General features: G+C 41.6%; 1 protein-coding gene and 2 pseudogenes across 2 annotated transcripts; all 3 read left to right on the plus strand.

The window, feature by feature from the left end:
- The first annotated feature begins 12 nt into the window (after positions 1–12).
- On the plus strand, positions 13–23,481 carry RAB2B (RAB2B, member RAS oncogene family). 2 transcript variants are annotated; one of them, XM_053927778.2, is made up of 8 exons: positions 38–189; positions 419–490; positions 2,845–2,912; positions 16,450–16,532; positions 16,718–16,810; positions 20,452–20,563; positions 21,115–21,183; positions 21,861–23,481. In XM_053927778.2, the coding sequence occupies exons 1-8, from the start codon at positions 144–146 to the stop codon at positions 21,966–21,968; spliced, it is 651 nt and encodes a 216-aa protein (XP_053783753.1). In that variant the 5' UTR covers positions 38–143; the 3' UTR covers positions 21,969–23,481. The 2 variants fall into 2 exon arrangements, with proteins under 2 accessions (XP_045057253.2, XP_053783753.1); XM_045201318.3 differs by lacking the exon at positions 16,718–16,810 and having other exon boundaries at positions 13–189.
- On the plus strand, positions 8,852–12,998 carry LOC112311604 (josephin-1 pseudogene; annotated as a pseudogene).
- LOC112312116 (small nucleolar RNA SNORA26) lies at positions 17,727–17,837 on the plus strand (annotated as a pseudogene).
- Positions 23,482–23,537: the final 56 nt, after the last annotated feature.

Below are 23,537 nucleotides of genomic sequence, written 5' to 3' on the forward strand. Positions count from 1 at the left end.
CCCAGAAAGGAAATCTGGGGGAGAGCAATAGAGACGTGATCTGGGATAGAGCGGCCGGGAATGGGCGGGTTGAGTGGCTAGAGAGGCCGGAGGTAAGTGGCTGTTGAAGTCGGGCAGACCCGGAATCCAGAGGAAACAGGACCATGACTTATGCTTATCTCTTCAAATACATTATCATCGGGGACACAGGTAATCCGCGGGCGACTGCCCTCATTGCTGGGGCAGGGAACCCAAGCTCTCAAAGCAGGTCTTGGGGGCGGGGTCATTTAGTAGGCTGGGCGGTTAAGTGTAGCGTGGCCGGGGGCGGAGCAGCCGGGGGCGGGGCTCCGGGGCGGGGCTCCCCTTCCTCAGTCTCGGACGCCCAGACTCTGTACTGCTCCCAGGCTGCGTGAGTGCTAGAAAGTGCGTCTTCTTTTAGGTGTGGGGAAGTCATGTCTCCTCCTGCAGTTTACAGACAAGCGGTTCCAGCCTGTCCACGACCTCACAATAGGTAATTGCATCTACCCGTCTGAGAACAGTAATGAAACTTGACTGGCTCAAGTGGAAAGTTAGCAGCCTTCAGGGTTTGAAGTAAAAAGTTAGCTCTCCTTTCTTTTAAACTAGTGCTGAGTTATGTTAAATGAAAAGTGACCAAATGCTGTAAATGGGGTGTAGTGTAATGGGGAGTAAGTAATTGAAAGGTAACTTTAGAAATGAGGTAAGATATGAATTAGTTGCTGTAGGATTTTATTCCAAATGCGGTTTGAATGTTTATGAAAAGTCCCACAAAAACATAATTACTTAATTTAAAACTCGCTTTGAGGTAAATTGGGGCCAGCCTCATAAATATTTTCAAAGGTAGTCATCAATATGTAGTTTTTTTGTGGTGGCGGGGCGGGGGGGTGGGGGTGGGAAGAAGCAACTTGAAGAGCCATCCCAGGCTTAATATTAAAAGGTAGATTAAACTAATAACTTATAAGGAAAAGAGTATGTTAGAGTTCTAAAAACACACTGGTGATCCTGGAAACTATAAACATCTCCCTCACATGTGTGGTAGGGCATGGCCTGCTAAGGCCTTAGCAGCCCTTCCCCAAAATCTCCATAACTTCAACTCAAACAAAGAAATACTACATAAAACTAGCCTTCTTGCCATGCAAATGCAGTGTCTGAACAAAATCTCTGACTCTCATTCTTACCATATCACCACCTCCAAGCCCCACATTATGAAAATCTGGAGCTACTACTGCTTCTGAAGGGCTTATTCAGAGCCAACTAACTAATGTTACAAAAGGATTAGAGGATAGCATCACCAGGAAAATATTTTTGGAAATGAATATTAAGTGGACACCCACACTGATAGGTGCCAATCATAGAGCACTTCATTAACAAGGCAAACATTGCTTGCCCTTAAGTAACTTACAGTCTTCCAACAAAGGAGGTGGAGCTGGGGGTAGATACAGTGTAGTGACAACTTTCCATTGAAAAAGGGGAGGAGAGACTGCCACCTCTATCAGGAAAGCCTGGAAATTGAAGAATGAGCAAGAGTTAGCTAGGCAAAGGGGTTGTAGAGATGAAGGAAAAGTGATTGGGGAAGAGGAAATAACTTGCAAAGGCTCAGGAATGACAGATCAGGCTACCTTTAGAAAATTGAAAGTACTTTAATATGGCTGGGGCCATATTAAAGTGGAGAATGGTAAAAGGTAAAGCTAGAGAATAAATTAGGGACCAAGTTTTGAAACAACTGGAGGAAATAGGAGTAAATGACAAGTTTTAAGTCAGAGAAATGATGTGATCAATCACATTTTCCCTCTGTACCAAGATAAACAAGGCAGTTGAATAGAAAATAGGTGCAAAATATGAGTCTCTGAGGGCATAACTAGAGAAAGTTGCATAAAAGGAGACAAAATTTTATTTTTTAATTCTTCCCCATTGAAATTCCATTCCTATTTTCCAGAAGGGCGGGGGGGGGGGGGGACATTAGGGACTTTTTTCAGTAGCTATCACTATTCTTGATGTAGCAGTAAAAAGCAGTAAGAAATACTTTTTTGATCTTACTGACTGTAGCACCTTAGAGTTGAGAGATTTCCACATATATGTATATTGTGGAATACTGAATAGGCCCATTCACAGAAGCTAGATTAGTGCTCTTTTTTTTACTTGGAAATCAACTCCTCCTGTAAAGTGCTGTATAAAAATAGAAAATAGGACAAATTGTTTGACTTATGATCAAGTGTTTGAATGTAAATGACTTTTGGTTTCTAAGTTTTGTCTTGACATTACCTTGAAAGAAGATGAATGCCAGGTAAACCAAAACCTTTATTCATATTGTCTATTTCCATACTCCTCTGAGGAGTATGAGAATTACTGGAGGTGTGAAGTGTATCATTGTTGAGAACCTATCTCGTAGATATGTTGGGTTTTTTTCTCAAAAAATTCTAGGGTTGTAAAAATAGAAATATTTTGTGTAGAGGACTAAAGAGTGACTTTGAGAAAATGCTAGGAAATATTTTCAAAATTTTTAGAGGTTTTTGAAAAGCTATGAAATTAAATATTACCTAATCAAATTTAAGCATTAAATAACTGGTAAAAATTTATTCACCTTTTCTAATTGACTTAATTTGTTTTATCCCCATTTCTGCTTTTTGGTTACATTCCTGATATTATTATCACCTAGCACACAGTTTTTAATTTTAGAAAAGAAATGAAACTTCAAGGAACACAAAATTAAGTGGATCAAATAGGCAGTGATAATGGACTTAGTGGCACTGAGGATAGGTCATTAGCATAGTAAATAAAAGCAGGAACCTGTCACTCAACATGGCTATTCATGAGAATCACATTCTTTCTCTTGGTCTTCACTGACAGGTGTGGAGTTTGGGGCCCGTATGGTCAACATTGATGGAAAACAAATCAAACTACAAATCTGGGATACGGTGAGAGAGGACAAAATAGTTTACTCCCTATCTAAGATCCAAATATAACATTAAAGGCTGATGCAGGGGAAAAGGGCTCTTTGGGTGGGACTGATGGTGGAGATGAAACTAGGGGAAAAGTGAAATCAAAGAGATAGGGAACTTTCATTTCCTGTCACAGTTACAAATTCAGAATGCCATATTTTTAAATTTTGTTTTAAATAACTCAGGCAATATGTACTACATATGTTTGTTCTAGTAAAAATAAAAGCCAACAATATAAGTGTGTAAAATAAAAAGTGATTGTTACTTTTTATACACATAAACCTCTTTCCTTCCCAACATTGGTTTCTGCGTTGCCAGAATAAACCACTATTAATGATTCAGACTTTTGCTCTGTATTTAGATTCAGAAATAGAAACATAAACAAATGTATGGTAGTAGTTTTATTTTTTGTTTTTAGAATTGGGACAAAGTAGACCTAGCTTTGTGACTTAGGTATTTTTAGTGATCTCTATGTTGTGCAGACTTCCATGTCAATACATATAGATCTACCTCATCTATTTTAACCACTGCATAGAATCATATATCTGTACCATAATTAATTTAACCATCTGTCTGTTGATGGAAATTTAGGTTTCCAGTTTTTTACCATTGCGGTTTCATTAATCATTCTTCCTTTTTTTTTTAATTTTAAATGATGATTAATTTCATTTATTTTAGAGAGAGGGAAATGCATGATTGCCTCTCATGTGCCCCCCACCAGGGACCTGGCTGGCAACCTAGGCATGTGCCCTGACTGGGAATCGAACTGGTGACCCTCTGCTTCACAGTCTGGTGCTCAATCCACTGAGCCACACTAGCCAGGGCTGATCATTCTTATTTACCATATCTTTATGCAAATGTTTGAGGATTTCTGTGGAATGCCTGCCCAGAAATGGAATTCTGGGTCAAGGGTTATACGTATTTTGAAATTTGACGAATGTAGTACTCCTCCCTTTATTCAGCTAAAATCTTTGCTTTTATTTACTTATTATTTCATTCTGTATTTTCTAAGAACTGAGAGCTGAAGCAGTTCACAAGTTTTTTTTTCCTTTTTTTCTCCCTTTTCTCTCCACCACCCAACATCCCCCAACAGATGTCTTTTTTTTTCTTTTTAATTGATGATTTTTTTGAAGAAAGAGAGGAGGGAGAGAAAAAGAAATATCGATTTGTTGTTCCACTTAGTTATGCATTCACTGGTTGATTTTTATATGTGCCCTGGCCGGAGATCAAACCTATGACCTTGGTATATTGGGACAATGCTCTAACCAGATGAGCTACCTGGACAGCGCAGATGTCTGAAAAATAGTTACTTTATAGTCGGAGCCCTTCATGCCCTGAGCCCTTTTCTGGTGGTTTCCAAGGTTGTTACCACTTTTTGGATACAGTGATTGATGTGCATCCAAAACTGTGATGATATTCTTCTGTACAGTTGATGGTTGTATTTGCAAACATTTTATTAACCTTTTGCCCTTAAGATTAGATTTTTCATTTTACTCTATTGATTTATCCTTATGTGTCCATAATGCCACAGTGTCCGCAGCTTTATGGATGAGACAAGACAAATTCACATGGACTACAGAAATCCTGTGGACAAAAAGGGATAACACGGCTGCTCTCTCAGTGAAAGAGAGGGCAGGCCTGTCCCTTGCCTGGACAGGCTTTTATTGGGTTTAATTTGCACAGGAATACAGGGCGTATAGGTAAAGCTCATCAATCATTGTCAAGCAGAAGTGATCAAACAATAGGTAACAATCAGAGAACTATGAGGGCTTATTTAGAGTCAGGGTCAGATAGCTAAAGGGCCATAAAACTTTGGCGAACAAACTCATTTCATGCTTTGACCCATGTCATTTAAATTGAGGGTATTAGCAAAGTAGGTTTCATTGGATTTTACGCACTCTTTCTTAGGCCTGATCACCCTTGGGAACCTGCCTTTTCCAGCAAAGGGCTGCACCCACCTGCAGCATTGTTTCAGGTTTAAGGCATTGTTTCAGGCTTAAATCAGAGAGGGGAAGTAAGGCAGCCAAGAGATTAGGAGACTTCTTGCAGACAGAATGAGGACTCAGGCTATGTCAAAGCCAAGGCGCAAGGGTCCATCACCCCCTTTTTCTATAGCCCCCCAAGTCCTTCCCTGAGGTCCCCTTCGAGACCATGCCTGTCTTAGGTTGTCCCTCCTTTGAGGAATCTTACCTGTCATTGGCTAACTGGTCATCCTCCAGGGGCCAAGCTGCGTGAAGTGAAAGGGGACAGAGGCAGCACCCCTGCCAGGGAGATAAACTTTGTCTCCTAAGTGGCTTATGGTCCCAAAGTCTTTTTACTCAGCCTTAGCCACTAGGGATTACAGTTTCTGAAACCAGACAGGGCTGTTCCCAATAGATAACCTCTAAAACTTCCAGCTTCTTTTGACCAGTTTTGTCTCTAGCCTTTTTGTCCCAATAAAGCCTGAAAGGCGTTATTCTGTATCTGTTGTCAAATTTAAGTTCATATATTTCTTAGCTGTCAGTTTTTCCCTTCTCTTTTTATTGTAGTGATTCTTTTTCCCTATTAATTCAAGTAAGTATTGCAACTTCCCTGTTATTATCCCTGGTTTTCGTATTTCCCACAGAGATAGAGTTGCCCCCCTATAGAGGCCACAGGACAAGTTCTGTGGAGGTGACAAAGAATGAAAAGTCCGTAAGTGTCAGGACCGGTATTAGCTAGACTCTGCGTTTTCAACTTAAACCTCTATAATTTCCAAAACTGGGTCTTTTGATGCCAAAACACCCAATAGCTGCCAGTTAGTGTTATGGTCGTGGTCACAAGAATGTCTTAGCATTGGCTTGCTGGCATTTTCTTTTTTTTTTAGAGAGAAAGTTGACGGCCTCTGCTCTGTTGACAGGATCCTCGAGAACCACATGGCCTGGTAGTCACTTGTGATGCAGCTGGCCAAGTTCTTTTCTGCTCCTCCCGCCCCCTTTTTTTAATCATCACCCGAGCAAAACATGTTTATTGATTTTAGAGAGAGAGGAAGGGAGAGAGAGAGTGAGAGAGAAACATCAATTGGTTGTTTCTCACATGCACCCCCAACAAGGGATTGAACCTGAGGCCTAAGTATGTGCTCTGACAGGGGATCAGACTTGCAGCCTTTTGGTGTACAGGGACAATGTTTCAACCAACTAAGCCACCCAGCCAAGGCTCTGCTCCCATTTAGTAATTGTTTTGAGATTAGACTAATCTTTGTTGAATTATTAAAAGATATTAGATTTCAGAATACTGGAGTTTCCTATTTATTTTGAAATTTTTAAGAGATTCCTACTACCCTAACCAGTATGGCTCAGTTGGTTGGGCATTGTCCTGCAAAGCGAAGTCTCCAGTTTGATTCCCAGTCAGGGCACACGTCTGGGTTATAGGGTTAGTCCCTGGTTGGGGCCCCTATGAGAGGCAACCGATTGATGTTTCTCTCTTACATCAAAGTTTATCTTTCTCTCTTTTTTCTCCCTCTCTTCCCCTATAAATAAAAATAAAAAAAAAAATAAATGAATATACACATACACAGAGGGTCCAGCACAAATAACACCCCCTTTTTATTACTAAATCTTTTATTACAAAATCATAAGCATATAATTCTGTAACATAACAATATCACACTCAAGCACACCATATGACATTTTAGGTGAAATGTTCAAATTAAAACTATAAATTACTACACCCATATTATTACTCTACCAACCACACTCGAGCAGGCGTTACTTCTGCTGGACCCTGTGTGTGTGTGTGTGTGTGTGTGTAATTTAAAAGAATATTCCTATCTCTAATGTGGTATCTGTCTCCTCTGCCCCTCTCCAGGTAAGCCTGATATTTCTCCCTTGTTGCCCCTGATTTCCTGTCCATTGTTCATCCCTCCCTTGGATTCCCAATTTGTTGACCCCATTCTTTCACTCCCAAAGCCATCCCACATGCAGATGTTTAGGGATTACCAGGAAGGGTACTTTTGAAGAGAACAAGTTATCCAAAGTGATTTGTTGTCACTGTTCCAGTTATTGATAAGGATTTAGAGAGCCATTTTACTTCTTATCTTTCTTCATTCTGTATCTATAGTTCCCCAAATTACTGCTAACTGAAGAGGCATTGTACTATAGCTAATATAAAATATTGATTAATCCCAAATTCACTTGTATTTTATTTTGGAATGCATTTTGACTCTTAGGAAATGAGTGTATCAGACTTTGTAGGAATTAATACTTCCAAGTATATATTTTAAAATTACAATATGATCCTTCCACTTGGGAGAAATTAGAAAACTTAATTCTCTTTATCACACCTCCATCTTAGTCTTTGCTGCTTCAGATTTTTTTTTTAATATATTTATTGATTATGCTATTACAGTTGTCCCATTTCCCCCCCCACTCCACTCCATCCTGCCCACCCCTCTCCCTCCCACATTCCCCCCCCCCCATAATTCATGTCCATGGGTCATACTTATAAGTTCTTTGGCTTCTACATTTCCTACACTATTTTTGCCCTCCCCCTGTCTATTTTCCACCTATCATCTATGCTACTTATTCTCTGTACCTTCCCCCCCTCTCCCCCTCCCACTCCCTTATTGACAACCCTCATGTTCTAGTTGTTTGCCTAGTTTGCTCTTGTTTTTGTTTTATGTGTGGTCATTAATAACTGAGTTTGCTGTCATTTTTACTGTTCCTATTTTTGATCTTCTTTTTCTTAGGTAACTCCCTTTAACATTTCATATAATAAGGGCTTGGTGATGATGAACTTCTTTAACTTGACCTTATCTGAGAAGCACTTTAACTTCCCTTCCATTCTAAATGATAGCTTTGCTGGATACAGTAATCTTGGATGTAGGTCTTTGCGTTTAATCTTGGGTAATGTAATTATGATGTGTCTTGTTGTGTTCCTCCTTGGGTCCAGCTTCTTTGGGACTCTCTGAGCTTCCTGGACTTCCCGGAAGTCTACTTCCTTTGCCAGATCGGGGAAGTTCTCCATTATTTGTTCAAATAAGTTTTCAATTTTTTGTTCTTCCTCTTCTCCTTCTGGCACCCCTATAATTCGGATGTTGGAACATTTCAAGGTGTCCTGGAGGTTCCTAAGCCTCTCCTCGTTTTTCCAAGTTCTTGTTTCTTCATTCTTTTCTGGTTGGATGTTTGTTTCTTCCTTCTGGTCCATACCATTGATTTGAGTCCCAGTTTCCTTCTCATCACTATTGGTTCCCTGTACATTTTCCTTTGTTTCTCTTAGCATAGGCTTCATTTTTTCATCTGTTTTTCGAACAGATTCAACCAAGTCTGTGAGCATATTGATAACCAGTGCTTTGAACTGTGCATCCGAAAGGTTGGCTATCTCTTCGTCGCTTAGTTGTATTTTTTCTGGAGCTTTGAAGTGTTCTGTCATTTGGGCCATTTTTTGTTTGTTTGTTTGTCTTGGCGCGTCTGTTACTTTAAGGGGCGGAGCCTTAGGTGTTCACTGGGTCGGGGTAATGCTGGTCGCCGCACTGTGACGCTGTACGTGGGGGAGGGGCTGAGTGGGAGCAATGGCGCCCGCCTCACTGTCCTCCGGATTTCAATCTTTCACTCCAATACCCACAATCAAACTGGGCCACTCTGGTGCTGGTTCCCGAGTAAGTGGGCCTGTGCACACTTTAGGCCCCTGTGGGTCTCTCCAACCACCTCTCCTGTGAGGCTGGGAGTCTCTCCTGCTGCCGCCCCAACCCCCAGGGGCGCTTTCAATCAGAGGTTTGAGGCTTTATTTCCCCGAGCTGGAGCCCTGGGTTGTGTGGTCTGCTTCGCTCCCCGCCGTTCGTCCGGTTTATCTGTGTGCGAATGTGGGGACGTGGGGTGCTACCTGCCACTCTGCCTGCCCCACTCTCCGCCACTCCGAGTCCGGCCCTCTGGGTTTATCTGTGCAAAAGTGAGGCCGCAGGGTCTGCTAGTGCTCGGACTGCCTGCGCCATTTGTCCCACACTCCGCCAGTCTCAGTCCCGCCACAGCCACGCGAGTCCTCTCCACCCCGGTGCCCGTCTCCGCCCCTCCTACCAGTCTGGATGAATGTTTATTTTCTATTTTCTTGGTGTTGGTCCCCCTTGCTGTTCGATTCTCTGTCAGTTCTGGTTGTGCGAGGAGGCGCAGTGTGTCTACCTACACCGCCATCTTGGTTCCTCCACCGGTTTTCCAGATTTTTTTATTGGGGACGGACAGAAGTACCTCCCTCTGATGGCAGACCAGCCTAAATCCAGTCAGTTACTCTTTCTAGCTTATTGGTTCACAAACTTTTGTTCATGAACTGGACTGAAATGAAGAGATAAAGTGATTTGATTTTAAAAGTCACCCTGGCTGGAGTGGCACAGTGGATTGAGTGCCGGCCTGCGAACCAAAGGGTCACCAGTTCAATTCCCAGTCAGGGCACATGCCTGGGTTGTGGGCCAGGTCCCAGTAGGGGATGTGTGAGAGGCAACCACACATTGAGTTTCTCTCCTCTTTCTCCCTCCCTTTCCCTCTGTCTAAAAATAAATAAAATCTTTTTTTTTTTTTTTTAAGGCCTTTTCTGATGACCCACTGGAAGTATTTTCAGCTGCTAAAGTTAAATGCTACCATCCATATAATCCAACCATCATGTGGGTCTTCCTCAAACTTTCCCTGCTAGTTCCTAGTGGGCCACAGAAGGGAGGGTCTTTCAATGATAGAGGGGAGGAGTGCCACCCAGATGGTGGCCCACAGCTCCAGGTGGCAGCCTGCAGCAGGCCGAAGTAAGGTGGTGAGAGTCCATGCTTTCTGAAGGAGCTGCACCTGTGCCCTGTGTCCATGCCCTGCCAGGCCCCACCACAACAGAGTGAATGTAGAGCCGCCTCGGAGGCTCTAGCTCTGCCTACAATCCCATGCTGCCGGCCCTGGCTAGCTACTCAAATTTTGCATTTTTATCCGCCACCTAGGCCTTGTCTTCTGAGTCAGTGGTGGTGTGCTTCGAAAGAAATGAAAGAAAAGGAGCAATGTGACCAATTCTGTTTGGTCCTCCTGCGTTGAAACCTGGTTGGCTCTTCCAGAGAGGAAAGTGCAGCAAGAAAATCATGGGGTTTTTTGGAGGTTGGTAAAGGGAACAAAGTCTTAGGTTTTATTAGGTTTTTCAAATTCTGCATTTTGACAGTGGTGGTGAAATACACTAATCCAAAAGTTATTCTTCTATTGAGAAGAAGTGGATTTTTTTCCCTTTTGATTCCAATCTTTTCTCCCCTTGACAAAGCATAAATCATGGACACCAGAAAATAAACTGGACCTCAGGAATCCTGAACGAACTAAGAAGCTTATATTCTTCCTTAGAAGGGAAAGGTTGGGTATTTTTAGCCCTCTCTGGAAAACTAAAATGGAAAACATGAGCTGTGTGCCATGGAAAGGAGTCAAGGCCAAATCTGCATTGGAACTGCCGCAGGCTGCACTCCCACAAATCTACCATGAGAAACCATGTAAGGAACTTTGTGCCCTGCATGCCTTCAATAACATCATCTAGTACAGCAATGCATTCACCTGGGAAATGCTGCAAGAGATTTTCCAGAGATTGTCTCCAAACACCATGGTTACTCCCCACAAGAAGAACATGCTGGGAAATTGGAACTATGACATGAACGCCATTATGGCAGCACTTCAGACCAAAGGCTATGAAGCTGTTTGGTGGGACAAGTGCAGGGATGTCAGTACCATTGCTCTCACTAATGTCATGGGCTTCATCATAAATCTACCCTCCAGCCTTTGCTGGGGTCCATTGAAGCTGCCTCTCAAAAGGCAGCACTGGATCTGTGTTCAAGAGGTGGGCACTACCTACTACAACCTTGACTCCAAACTGAAGATGACTGAGTGGATTGGAGGCAAGAGTGAGCTAAGGAAATTTCTAAAACATCATTTGCAAGGAAAGAACTGTGAAATCCTGCTGGTGGTACCAGAAGAGGTGGAGACCCACCAGACTTCTGCCCAACCTTCCTTCATCTCTACCCACTAAGTTCTCTGTGATATCCTGTGCCCTGTAGTGGGTCTGCCCTTGTCACTTCCCTAGACATCTCAGGTGGTTTTTCCCCTCAGCTTTGACAGAGTAATAGGATATATATGTGAAATGTTAAAAGAACCAAGTAGCATTACTTGTTTCTGGGAAAGGAAGGTAGGTGCTCTGTGCTTAGAGCAAACACTGGAAGACTCTTGTTTCATTTGAAGAGGGGGAAAATGGTGGGTCCTAGCTTATTTCTCCCTTCTGAGGACTTGACAGAGGCTGTCCTGGAGTTCACTGCTGCTCTGATTTACCTGAAGATGCTGCCTCCATTTCCCCTTTCCTGGCAACTGGTGGTTTGAAGACATAGTACATGTAAAGCCCATGTGACTGGTTTGAAGGACCCAGAGGAAAAAGGGCCTCTCAGGATACTGTCTCCAAAACCCCAGCAGCAGTACAGCATGCTATCTCCAACCCTGAATGCCACCCCTCACCCTATTTTTAAGAGAGGTTTATGGCCACCCTTGGAGTTTTATAATGACACGTTCTCTAGTATTTCATACCAAGTGGTTGAATCCTGCAACATTCCAACATGACAGGGTGAGCTGGATACCTAAGAAAACATGGCTAAAGCCATGGGTGACAGCCAGTGCTGTCTCACTCCAGCATTGTCCCTGCCACTTCATTACATTAATTTAGGAGTCTTTGGGGCACAAGGTAAGCAAAGGGCAGTTTTCCCAGTTGACCCACTCTGACAAAATCAGGAAAAAATTAAGCCTGCCTTCGACATCAAATTCCACTAGTTTAAGACAGAGTTGAGGGAGAAAAGTATTGTGAAGAGAATATGTAGAATCAGAAGCCCTAGGGCCAGAGTCACTGTAGTGACAAGCAGAGTCCTCAAGTTGGGTGGTTGTGTGTATTATGTTATAGGGACTAGGATTGTTATCTTTTTGTAGTTTCTTTTACAAATCAATTGAGAATTGACTACCCCATTCCTCTTTAAATAGTCATAGGCCACTTTTCTCCACTAGCTTTAGAATACAGAGAGAAGAGAGGGGAAGTATGTGTCATACCATGCTGCATGTCGCCTAAGTGGTTGTAATTGCCTCAAGGCAGGTGGACAGGCACAGATGGCCTGTGTAGCCCTTACAGGTCAGTGGTCATGGCAGGCCTGAGAGCTGCCCCGCTGGCCAGACTTCTCTTCAGCAGCAAAGCCAGCCTGGGGCTTGCATGTAAACTTGGGCGAGCTAAATGAATGAAGCTGAGGCTTTCTCCTCCCCACTGTGACTGGAGTGCATGTTTACACCAGCACTTTTTCTGCACATGTATCTTCAATCCAACAAGGCCATTTTTTATGTTGAGTAACAGAGGCCACCAAGCGGCTACTGCATTACGCCATCTAATCAACTGACTACAGTCTCTTTTGCACTATTTTCTACATCAGACCACCTTGGCACCACAGAGAGCTCTTTACCTTATCCCTGCAAAATGTCATCCCAACCACCACCAGCCTGAAGTTACAGCCAACCTTGCTGCTTGTCACAAGTAGGACTTTGGGCCCATTGGCACTGCCAGTGAGATGGTAAGCCATCCCCTGGGAAGAGGAGGAAACTGTTCTCCAATCTCATTGGGCCTGTGCAAATGGCAATTCAAAGGAGTCCCCATGTACTTGGAGTCCGTAAGCCAATGGGATATGCAAAGACACTTAAACAATTTCAGGACTTCTTTCTCTGTTGGTGTCCAATTCTGGTGCTTAGGAACAGTGACCCATGCTGATGCCCAAGGGCAAAAAGCCCCATTTCCTCTCAGGAAGAGGGCAGGCCAGACCCTGATGCCCAGTAAGGGATGACCCTAGGCTTTTTGTTTTTCTTGCTTTTATTACCCCTCCTCTTTTTTTGTTGGCATTGTGCTTTGTTGGCTATTGTTTACAAAAGATGTATTTTGTTTAACCAAATTAGTAAAAATGGAAAACTCCATACATTAAAAAAAAAATAGGAAAGAAAAAGTCGAGATCAAAATAGGCGTAGGTGGACACACTGCGCCTACTCGCACAACCAGAACTGACGGAAAATCGAATGGCAAGGAAGTCCGACACCAAGTAAATAAAAAATAAACATTCATCCAGTCCGGTAGGAGGGGCGGAGATGGGCAGCCGGGGCGGGGAAGACTCGAATTGCCGTGGCGTGATTGAGACTGGCAGAAACGGGGCAGGCAGTCTGACCACTAGCAGACCCTGCGGCCCCACGTTCGCTCAGATAAACCGAGAGGGCCAGACTCAGAGTGGCGGAGAACAGGGCAGGCAGAGCGCAGGTAGCATACCATGGCCCCACACTCGTGCACAGATAAACCAGGATGAACGGAGTGGAGCGAAGCAGTCCACATAACCCAGGGCTCCAGCCCGGGGAAATAAAGCCTCAAACCTCTGATTGAAAACGCCCGTGGGGGTAGGGGCAGCCGCAGGAGAGACTCCCAGCCTCATAGGAGAGGTTGTTGGAGAGACCCACAGGGGCCTAGAGTGTGCACAAGCCCACCCACTCGGGAACCAGCACCAGAGGGGCCCAATTTGATTGTGGGTAACAGAGGGAGTGACTGAAGCCCGGTGGAGAGGGGAACGGGCGCCATTGCTCCCTCTCAGCCCCTCCCCCACGTACAGCGTCACAGTGCAGCGGCACAGCTCAGCAACCAGCGTTACCCGCCCGGTGAACACCTAAGGCTCTGCCCCTTAAGGTAACAGATGTGCCAAGACCAAAAAAAAAAAAAAAAAGGGCCCAAATGAAAGAACACTTCAAAGCTCCAGAAAAAATACAACTAACCGAGGAAGAGATAGCCAACCTATTGGATGCACAGTTCAAGACACTGGTTATCAAGACGCTCACAGAATTGGTTGAATCTGTTCGAAAAACAGATGAAAAAATGAAGCCTATGCCAAGAGAAACAAAGGAAAATGTACAGGGAACCAATAGTGATGTGAAGGAACCTGGGAGTCAAATCAATGGTGTGGACCAGAAGGAAGAAAGAAACATCCAACCAGAAAAGAATGAAGAAATAAGAATTCGGAAAAATGAGGAGAGGCTTAGGAACCTCCAGGACATCTTGAAACGTTCCAACATCCGAATTACAGGGGTGCCAGAAGGAGAAGAGGAAGAACAAAAAATTGAAAACTTATTTGAACAAATAATGAAGGAGAACTTCCCCGATCTGGCAAAGGAAGTAGACTTCCAGGAAGTCCAGGAAGCTCAGAGAGTCCCAAAGAAGCTGGACCCAAGGAGGAACACACCAAGGCACATCATAATTACATTACTCAAGATTAAGCAGAAGGAGAGAATCTTAGAAGCAGCAAGAGAAAAGGACACAGTTACCTACAAAGGGGTTCCCATAAGACTGTCAGCTGATTTCTCCAAAGAGACCTTACAGGCAAGAAGGGGCTGGCAAGAAGTATTCCAAGTCATGAAAGGCAAGGGCCTACATCCAAGATTACTGTATCCAGCAAAGCTGTCATTTAGAATGGAAGGGAAGATAAAGTGCTTCTCAGATAAGGTCAAGTTAAAGGAGTTCATCATCACCAAGCCCTTATTCTATGAAATGTTAAAGGGAGTTACCTAAGAAAAAGAAGATCAAAAATATGAGTAGTAAAAATGACAGCAAACTCACAGTTATAAACAACCACACCTAAAACCAAAACAAAAGAAAACTAAGCAAACAACTAGAACAGAAACAGCACCACAGAAATGGAGCTCACATGGAGGGTTATCAACAGGGGAGTGGGAGGGGGTGAGAGGGGGGAAAGGTACAGAGAATAAATAGCATAAATGATAGGTGGAAAATAGACAGGGGGAGGGTAAGAATAGTGTAGGAAATGTAGAAGCCAAAGAACTTATAAGTATGACCCATGGTCATGAACTATAGTGGGGGAATATGGGAGGGAGAGGGTGGGCAGGATGGAGTAGAGTGAAGGGGCGGAAATGGGACAACTGTAATAGCATAATCAATAGATACATCAAAAAAATAAAATGAATCAATTTAAGACATAAAACTATTAGGGAATAAATAAAACTTTAAGTGAGTAATTGGAGGGAAAACATATATGTTAAATCTTAAAGTAATACTAATATTACCAACAAGTTCTTCAGAATTATTTTTGGACTCTGATGTTCTAACAGGTAGGCAACTCAACAAAACATTTGCATGATTCTTTTGGGAAGAGATTGTTGTGTTGGAAGAGTAACGTTAGAATTGGATACTGGTATTCTCATCTTCAAACCCAGGTTTGGAATATATGACATAATGACCAAGAAAACAAACTTTTGTGTGAGGATCCTAAATTTAAGCTATGGATTCAGAAATCATAAACTTTGTAACTTTTGGCCAGTTACTGAACTTAACACTTTGAACCCCATTTTTTCCATTTGTGGTGTTATTAGTGTCATCACTATTATTGTTATTATACTTTGAGAAAGCCGTTTATTTTCCCATATTCACATTTTAGTTTTCCCATCTTTAAAATATGAATAACAACCTTCCTTCCCAATCTATATGTAGGGATATGAGATTAGTTGATTTTAAGAAGGTGGAAACTTTCCTAATAGGATAGATTCAATGTCCAGGGTATTCATATATTCATACTATTATTTAAAAGATGCTTTTGCTTCCCCTAAGGCACAGAGAGGTGGGTAGAACTGTTCCATCAAGAAAGCAAAAGTACCCATTGTGTGGGGGCATTGGTAAATTGCTTAGTTATAAAGAAAACTTAGTATCTTGACCTCAACTGGAAATGAGATTAGAGTGTTAACAGTTGAGTTTTTTTTTTTTTTAAGGAAAACTCTGTTCTGGACCCTGGGCTTCTTTCCCTGTGCCATATTCCTATTTGCCATGATAAGATCCCAGCAAGGGACATTTTGGTAGTCCTACCTTTGTTAGTAAAATAATAAAGGTCATCAGCATATGCCCAATTTAAATGCTTTGTATCTGACTAATTTTCTGCATTGATTCATTGAAATGAAACATCCAATAGACAGGGTATTGGCATTCTAAGATAATTTTCCCTTTTTACAGATAAAGTAATAGAAACAAGAGAAAGGTTAATGTGATGTGTCTGACATCACATTTGTACTGACAGTACAACATGCACGGAGTTTCTAGTCCTATTTCCAGTTCACTCCTAGGGGATATTGGGAAATGTGTGGAAATGTATTTGACTGTCACATTGACCAGGGATGATAGTCAGCAGTTTGATAGGTGGTCTCACAGGAAGAGTTGAGCTGCCCAAAATATCAATTGCATTCCTTTCAAAAATATTGATTTCCCACCTGGGTTTCTCCTTGCGCAGTCATACTTCCTTTCCAAATTCTCTTTTCTTAGTAGAAGTTATTTTAAAAAATTAAGTCCTATTTATTTCCCTCCTGGGTTTCTCCCCGGGCAATCATGTTTCCTTTCCCTAATTCCTTTTTCTTATAGAAATTAAGGGAAAAAATTATGGCATGTAATCAAGTCAGTTCTCTGGAAATAACCTGGTTTTGTTGGGATATTTTTTGTTGCCATGTTGGTGGGAAAGGCTGGGCAAGAATCCTTCCGTTCTATCACCCGTTCCTACTACAGGGGAGCAGCCGGAGCACTGCTGGTGTATGACATCACAAGGTGAGTCAGAGCTGGTGGGCTGGAGGGAGACTCTTCTCTATATTCTCAAAATCAGAATGCTACAGAAGAATGGCGTCTTATTTTTGATTTACACATGTAGCTTTTCTCATTTTTCCATACATTTGGAATTTCTTTGGCACTTTGAAATGGGCCTCAGACCCACTTTCTAAACTTTTCTGCTGTAGGCGTGAAACCTTCAACCACCTGACCTCATGGTTAGAGGATGCCCGGCAACACTCTAGCTCCAACATGGTTATCATGCTGATTGGGAATAAGAGGTAAAATTTTATTTGAATAAATAATAAGTACCAACAGTCATCTGGGTACTCTGTGGACATCGAATCACTTGGTCCCCAAACTTGTTTAGTTTATGGTGCTCTTAATATCTCAGTAAAAAAATTATTGTGGTGAAATATATATAACATAAATTTTACACTTTTCATTATTTTTAAGTATACAGTTCTGTGGCATTAAGTATGTTCATGTTGTTCTGCAACCACCACCGCCATCCATCTCCAGAACTTTTTCATCTTCCCAAACTGAAGCTCTGTTCCCATAAAAAGCTAACTCCACATTCACCATCCCACCAGCCCCAGCAACTGCCATTCTGCTTTCTATCTATGAGTTTGAGTACTCTAGGCACCTCCTATAAGTGAAATCTACAGTATTTGTCCTTTTGTGATGGTAGCTTATTTCATTTAGCACAGTGTCTTCCAGGTGCATTCATACTGTAGCATGTGTCAGAATTTCATTCCTTTTTAAGGCTGAATAGTTTTCTATTGAATGTATTTACTACATTTTGTTTATCTATTCATCCACTGATGGATCCTTGGGTTGCTTCTATCTTTTGTCTATTGTGAATAATACTGCTGTCAACATGGGCATACAAATATCTGTGTGGGTCCCTGCTTTCAATTCTTTTGGGAATACCCAGAAGTGGAATTGCTGGATCTCACGGTAATTCTGTGTTTAATTTTTTGAGGTACTTCCATACTGTTTTCCATAATAGCTATACCATTTTACATTTCTACCAGCAATGTACAAGTGTTCCTATGTTCCCCCAAAACTTGTTATTCTCAGTAAATTTTCTATGGCACCCATAAGCTGAAAGAAATACCTGACTATTTTGTTATTAGATAGTTGGATGTAAACAACCTAAGTGTTTTTGTTATAACCTAGTAACTGAGGAATGAAAAACATGCATGGTGCCTAAAGAGGCTAACATAGAAGGGTTGAGTGAGTCTCCATAAAACCCAAAGAAGAGATGGTAAAAATCCTCTTTGGATCCTATCTGGAGTCACAGCCAAACAAAAAATAAAATAAAATAAAGAAAAATGTAAATTAAAACAATTTTTAAAAGATTTTATTTATTTTTAGAGAGAGGGGAAGGGAGAGAGAAAGAGAGAGAGAAACAACAATGTGTGGTTGCCTCTCACACTCCAGTTAACTGGGGACCATGCCTGCAACCCAGGCACATGCCCTGACAGGGAATCGAACCGGTGACCCCTTGGTTTGCAGCCCATACTCAATCCACTGAGCTACACCAGCCAAGCTAAAACAATTTTTAAAACATTTTTAATTTATTGACTTCAGAGAGGGAGGGAAAGAGAGAAAAAGAGAAACATCAACTTGTTGTTCCATCCATTTGTGCATCTATTGGTTGCTTCTTGTATGAGGCCTGACCAGGGGTTAATCCTGCAACTGTGGTGTATAATGGTGTTCTAACCACCTGAAGCTACTGGACCAGGGCTAAAAGAAAACAATTTTTAGTAAAGTTTTCATTCTTAAATAGCCATAATTACTTATTAATGACCTGTATGTGTCTGTTGGACACTGCATAGCTTCTCAGACCTTGGAATCAAGATTGGACACTGTCACTCCCATTTTTTGTTCCAAATTGATTTTGTGTGGTACTTGCTTTTTATCCCAGCAGCTGCCAAAAACAGCTTCCAAAGATATGACGATATTAAATGGCATCTGTTGATCTAATGTTGACACTGTGAAGTATCTTAAGCTTGTAGTTAATGTGGTGTTCTGATGTTGAATGTTGCTTTGTTTCCCTGGAGAATTTGAAGCGTCCTGTGGCACCTTTGGAAGTTTGTAGTAGTCCCTAGGTTGCACCATTTGAGAAATGGCCATAGGCTAACTGTACTCATTTATTGGGGTAATCAATTTTATGCAAAACCTGTGTCCTAGACACTATGCCAGACCTCGAGTGTACAAGGTGAAACAAAAATAACTCATGTCCCTGCTCCTACGGAGTTTAGTGAGAACAACAGATATTAAATATAGATTATTTGTATCTAATTATAAATTATGGTAAAGGCAGTGAAAGAAAAAAAGACTGCTATGAAAGAGTAACAAGATAACCATTTGATTAAGAGTGATATTTAAGCTGGAATCTGAAGGATGGGTAAGGGTTTGGTGGGCAAAGGCTTAAAAAAAACCACCCCGATATTAGATGGGGAGGACAAACTATGCAAGCCTTGGACTGGAAGAAGCTAAGCAAGTTATAATACTGAGAGAAATCTGGTATGGTTGGACTGAATCAAGGGGGAATGGTGCTAGGTGGGGTTGCCAAGTAGGCAGGGGCCAGATCACTTAGCTCTTACAGATCTTAGTAAGGAGTTTGGATATTATTCTAAGCACAGTGTGAGCATTTAAAAGTCAAGTAGAGAAGTGGCTTGATCGGATTTTGAAAGGTCTCTCTGGAGAGGAGCAAAGGTTGAAGTGGGATCTCAGTTGCAGTACTCCAAGTGAGAGAGAACGGTGCCTTGGACTAGAGTGATGATGCTAGAGAGAGAGAGAAAAGGATACTTTTAAGGTACATTCTGGAAGAACCTCACTGTAGGATGGATTGGGTGTTTGGAGGGAAGGTGGGAAAGGTGTTAATAATGACATCTTGGTTTTTGGCTTGTACCATTTACTGAGATGTGGAAGCCTGGGGCAGAAGCAAGTTGGGAGGAAAAGATCAAGTTTGATTTTGATGCAAGTTTGAGGTGCCTTTTACATGTCAAAGAAGAAATGAAGGACAGGCAAATGGACAAACATCTGTAGCTTAGAAGAGTATCTGGACTAGAAGAACAACTTTGGAGTATTGACATTTAGATGGATAGTTCTTCCCTAGTCTGCACACAGCTGATGAATAATAAATTACATTTTGTAGATTTGTTGTTCTTTAATGTACTAACTCCTTGATATTTTTTTTCTTGGTTAAAAAACTAGAAGCCTCCCAAATGAAACTTTCTCATTTGAAAAGTGAAAAATCAAACAGTCCATCCTTAACTTATTTTATAGCCTTTTATCCTGTCTTTCATAAAGTTTTCCCATGCCCCTCTTTATTCCCTTCCTCAGTCCTTGACTCTATTCTCCCACCCCTGTATCACCTGACTTTATAATTTTTTTGGAATCCTTCATTTATTTGATGGCAAGCTGCTATTGTACACACTGTAAATGAGACGAGTGAGAGTGAAGGCAGCTGCCCTTCTCTCCTTGTGGATTGATTCCAGTAGAGGAGGAAGACTCATCACGATGGGATGGGACATCTGTGACTTTTTTCCCTTTTCTAACAACTGGAATTTCCCTTTCATCATCTTTCCTTTGCTCTCACTGTATCTCATTCAAAAAAGAAGCACAGGGCATAAGCCTTGAGCCACTGTGGGCTTGCCTAACCCTTTATAAACCCTGTTCTCTCTAATAGAGTAAGGAGTTATCCTCAACCCTGCAGCATCTGTCAGGGATCTGAAGGATACTTTTCAAGAGACTATAGATTCAGTAACATTACATAAGAGAATATCATGTAGGATCTACATTCTTCATGGATTAACTGACAGTTGAAATAGCTATGGGACTCTTTTAGAAGGGTTTCTTCTTTCACTTGGATCTCACTTGAGTTTTCTCTCCAATTAATTTCTTGCAGTGACTTAGAGTCCCGCAGAGATGTGAAGAGAGAAGAAGGAGCGGCCTTTGCTCGTGAGCATGGACTTATATTCATGGAAACTTCAGCCAAAACAGCCTGCAATGTTGAAGAGGTACTATTTGGGGGGGAAAAAAAGTAGGGAAAGCTTTTCAGAGGTTACATCATTTATCTTTGTCCTTTTATTCAGAGGGTAGGCAAAGGATGTCTTGTGGTCAGAGTGACCATATGTCTGCCTTTAAAGGAATTGCCCCATTTTTTTACATTGATTTCTAAGGTTATACTTTTGCTTTGGGTAACATTAATTGTAAATTTGGATTAGATACCACTGTTACTTGTAAATTACTTTGGTTGGAGAGTCTAATGGGTTCCGCTGTAGTCATTCCTCAGCCTGGGGTTGACTGTATCTTCAGTAACTGATTAAGAAGAAAGCCTGTTTGTTTTATATGTAGAGGGTGCCCATCTAGGAACATACTGGGCAGTACCAAAATGAATTCCTTTTTCCTTTTTGAACCTATTCTTCGTGGCTTTTACAAGGACTTTGGGGGACCTTCTGCATTTTCACTTGGTTCTCCTAATGGTTCCCAATTCAAATAGGAATAACATTTGTATCCTCTTTTCCTAATTTGTGTACCTAAACTTGAGTCTAATTTATGTCTCCTTTAGGCTTTCATTAATACAGCCAAAGAAATATATAGGAAGATCCAGCAGGGTTTATTTGATGTCCACAATGAGGTGAGAAAGGGTGGGGCTGGCAATTAACTTTGCCTTGTCTTAAAGAGGATGGGGAGCTCCCTAGAATATAAGCATCCCCTAACAGTATACTATTTGAAGCCATGCAGATTCAGAGTTGGTTTTTTTATGTAGGTGCACAGAAACCTGTCCTTATTTTCTGTTTTTTCTCAAGTCTGATACCTAGAATGCTTAATGTGATTATTACTTGGTGATCTAGAAGGCTTATACAGTATGGGAGGTTTTCTTCTCAACTTCAGTTCTTACCATTCCAGAGTTGAGAGAGGTGTAATTCTTAATTGCTCAGCAGGACAAATTCTGGGGCAAAACAAAAAAGAATTGTATGCTAATATACTACTTCTACTCTTTTGCCTGCTCCTACCCTTCCCTAATCACATCCTGATTCTGCACAAAGTTATGAACATTAATTACCACAGTCATCTTAAAAAGGGCACAAGAGCCACTTCTAGTCATCTATAATACTTATACCACAGCCGGTCATCTGATCTTCACCGTTACAGATTCTTGTTCCACAACAGTCTGGTTAGGGCACATGGGTGCTTGCCAAGGTCACATCTGCTTCTAGAAAGTATAATTAATGCTTTTTCCTTTTATCTCCCTTCTTTCTCCCATTTACTTTAGCATTTGAGGTGGGAACTGTTGCTTCTTTTCTTTTACAGGCAAATGGCATCAAGATCGGTCCTCAACAGTGTATTTCAACTTCAGTGGGACCCAGCACCGCCCAGCGGAACTCTGGTGACATAGAGTCCAACCCTGGCTGCTGCTGAACACCTGGCCTGGACTCTTTTTTTCCTTCCTGGAACAGCTTCAGATCAATAGACTTAAAGAAAGAGGTCTTTGGCTGAGAAAAGCCTATTTTCAAGATGTGATGATTTTGCCTTTCCACTTAGTGACCAGGGGAGAATTTGGGCCCTTACTGAACTGTCCCTTCTTCAGGGACATGAGCATTACCTATAGATTAGGGCTCTTCTTAGCCTCCTGTTTTAATTTCTAAAATGTTAAAAGTTGATTGTCATGGCAATTCAAAATAAATTATTTTAGAAGTGTACATAATCTGCTTCCCACCAGGACTTAGTAACAGGGTCTGGGACATTCTGCGTGAGCACTTGAGATTACTGGGATCTGCCTAGTTGCTCAGTCTAGGAATCTTACTGAGTTTTTCCACATGCCACTTCATAAGAGTTCTTGAAGAAGGCAATTGCTTCTATTTGAACTGCTCAAGGATGCTGAATACCTCCCTACCATTCTGTTACTAGTTGCCCTAAGAGTAACTATGAAACTTTTGAGAACAGTGGAGTTGCTCCTGGACCTGTGGCCGCCTACTATCATTATCTAAAGAAAACATCTTTCCCTCTTTATTTGGTTTTAGGGACCAGACCTAACATTGCAGTGTCTCTCACTGAATAGACCCCTACTGTCTCATCACACTCACTTCTTAACGAGACCTGTCGAGACTTTTTATTCTAATCAAGCTAATCTGCTTACTTACTGGACATCATATTTACTTCCACTTCTCTGCCCTTGCACATGCCCTACTCTCTGCTAACATTATACTCAAAGTCCAAAACTTTTTCCTTCAGAAAGTCGTCTTTGACTAACCTAGGGACTTCTAAACAATTATTGACACAGGACCCCTTAGCTTTCATATGTTGTTTATTCATATATATTTATTTGTATTTATGTTGCTTTGTAAATATATTTTATAGTTGTTTTGTGTGTGGAATTTGTCTCCTCACATTAGTTATAAGCTCCTTGAGAGCATGGACCATGTAATCCCTATACTTTTGTAAACCACTCCCTCCACCATTCCTTCACAGTGCCTAGTGCTATTTATGTGGTCATTGAATTTAACTGACATACTTAAAGACTTGGAACAAGTCTATTTTAAACTTCAGAGGAAACAGAAGTCATCTATTTGTAACTCTATCTCAGTCTCTTCCATCTGTGTACCCTGGGTTATTCTGTATTGCTCTTTTCCCTCTCCTCTCTTTCCCTTCCCTAGCCCTCTGCTTCCATTCCATGCAGTGTACAGTAAAGCTGCCTGCTTCTAAGCGGTCTAGTAAGTGGGTACTTCTCCAGCCATTCTCCTTTTCAAGAGCATATATAATACTATCCTAGCCAAATTTGCCTTGGCTTCCCTCATCATTCAGTCTTCTGGGTCAGTTGCTGAATTTTTTTGCTGTGATGTCCCATACTGAGGTCTCGTGAATTTTTCTAATTTTTTTGTTGTTGGTGAATTGGTTCATTATTAAATATATGCATGTATCCAAGCTGCTCATATTTCCTGTGTCATTTCTGATTGTATCCCAAACATAAGTAGATACTGTAGATAGGGA

Source organism: Desmodus rotundus, chromosome 7 (genome assembly GCF_022682495.2).
Source record: "Desmodus rotundus isolate HL8 chromosome 7, HLdesRot8A.1, whole genome shotgun sequence".
In the NCBI taxonomy this organism is placed as follows: Eukaryota; Metazoa; Chordata; class Mammalia; order Chiroptera; family Phyllostomidae; genus Desmodus; species Desmodus rotundus.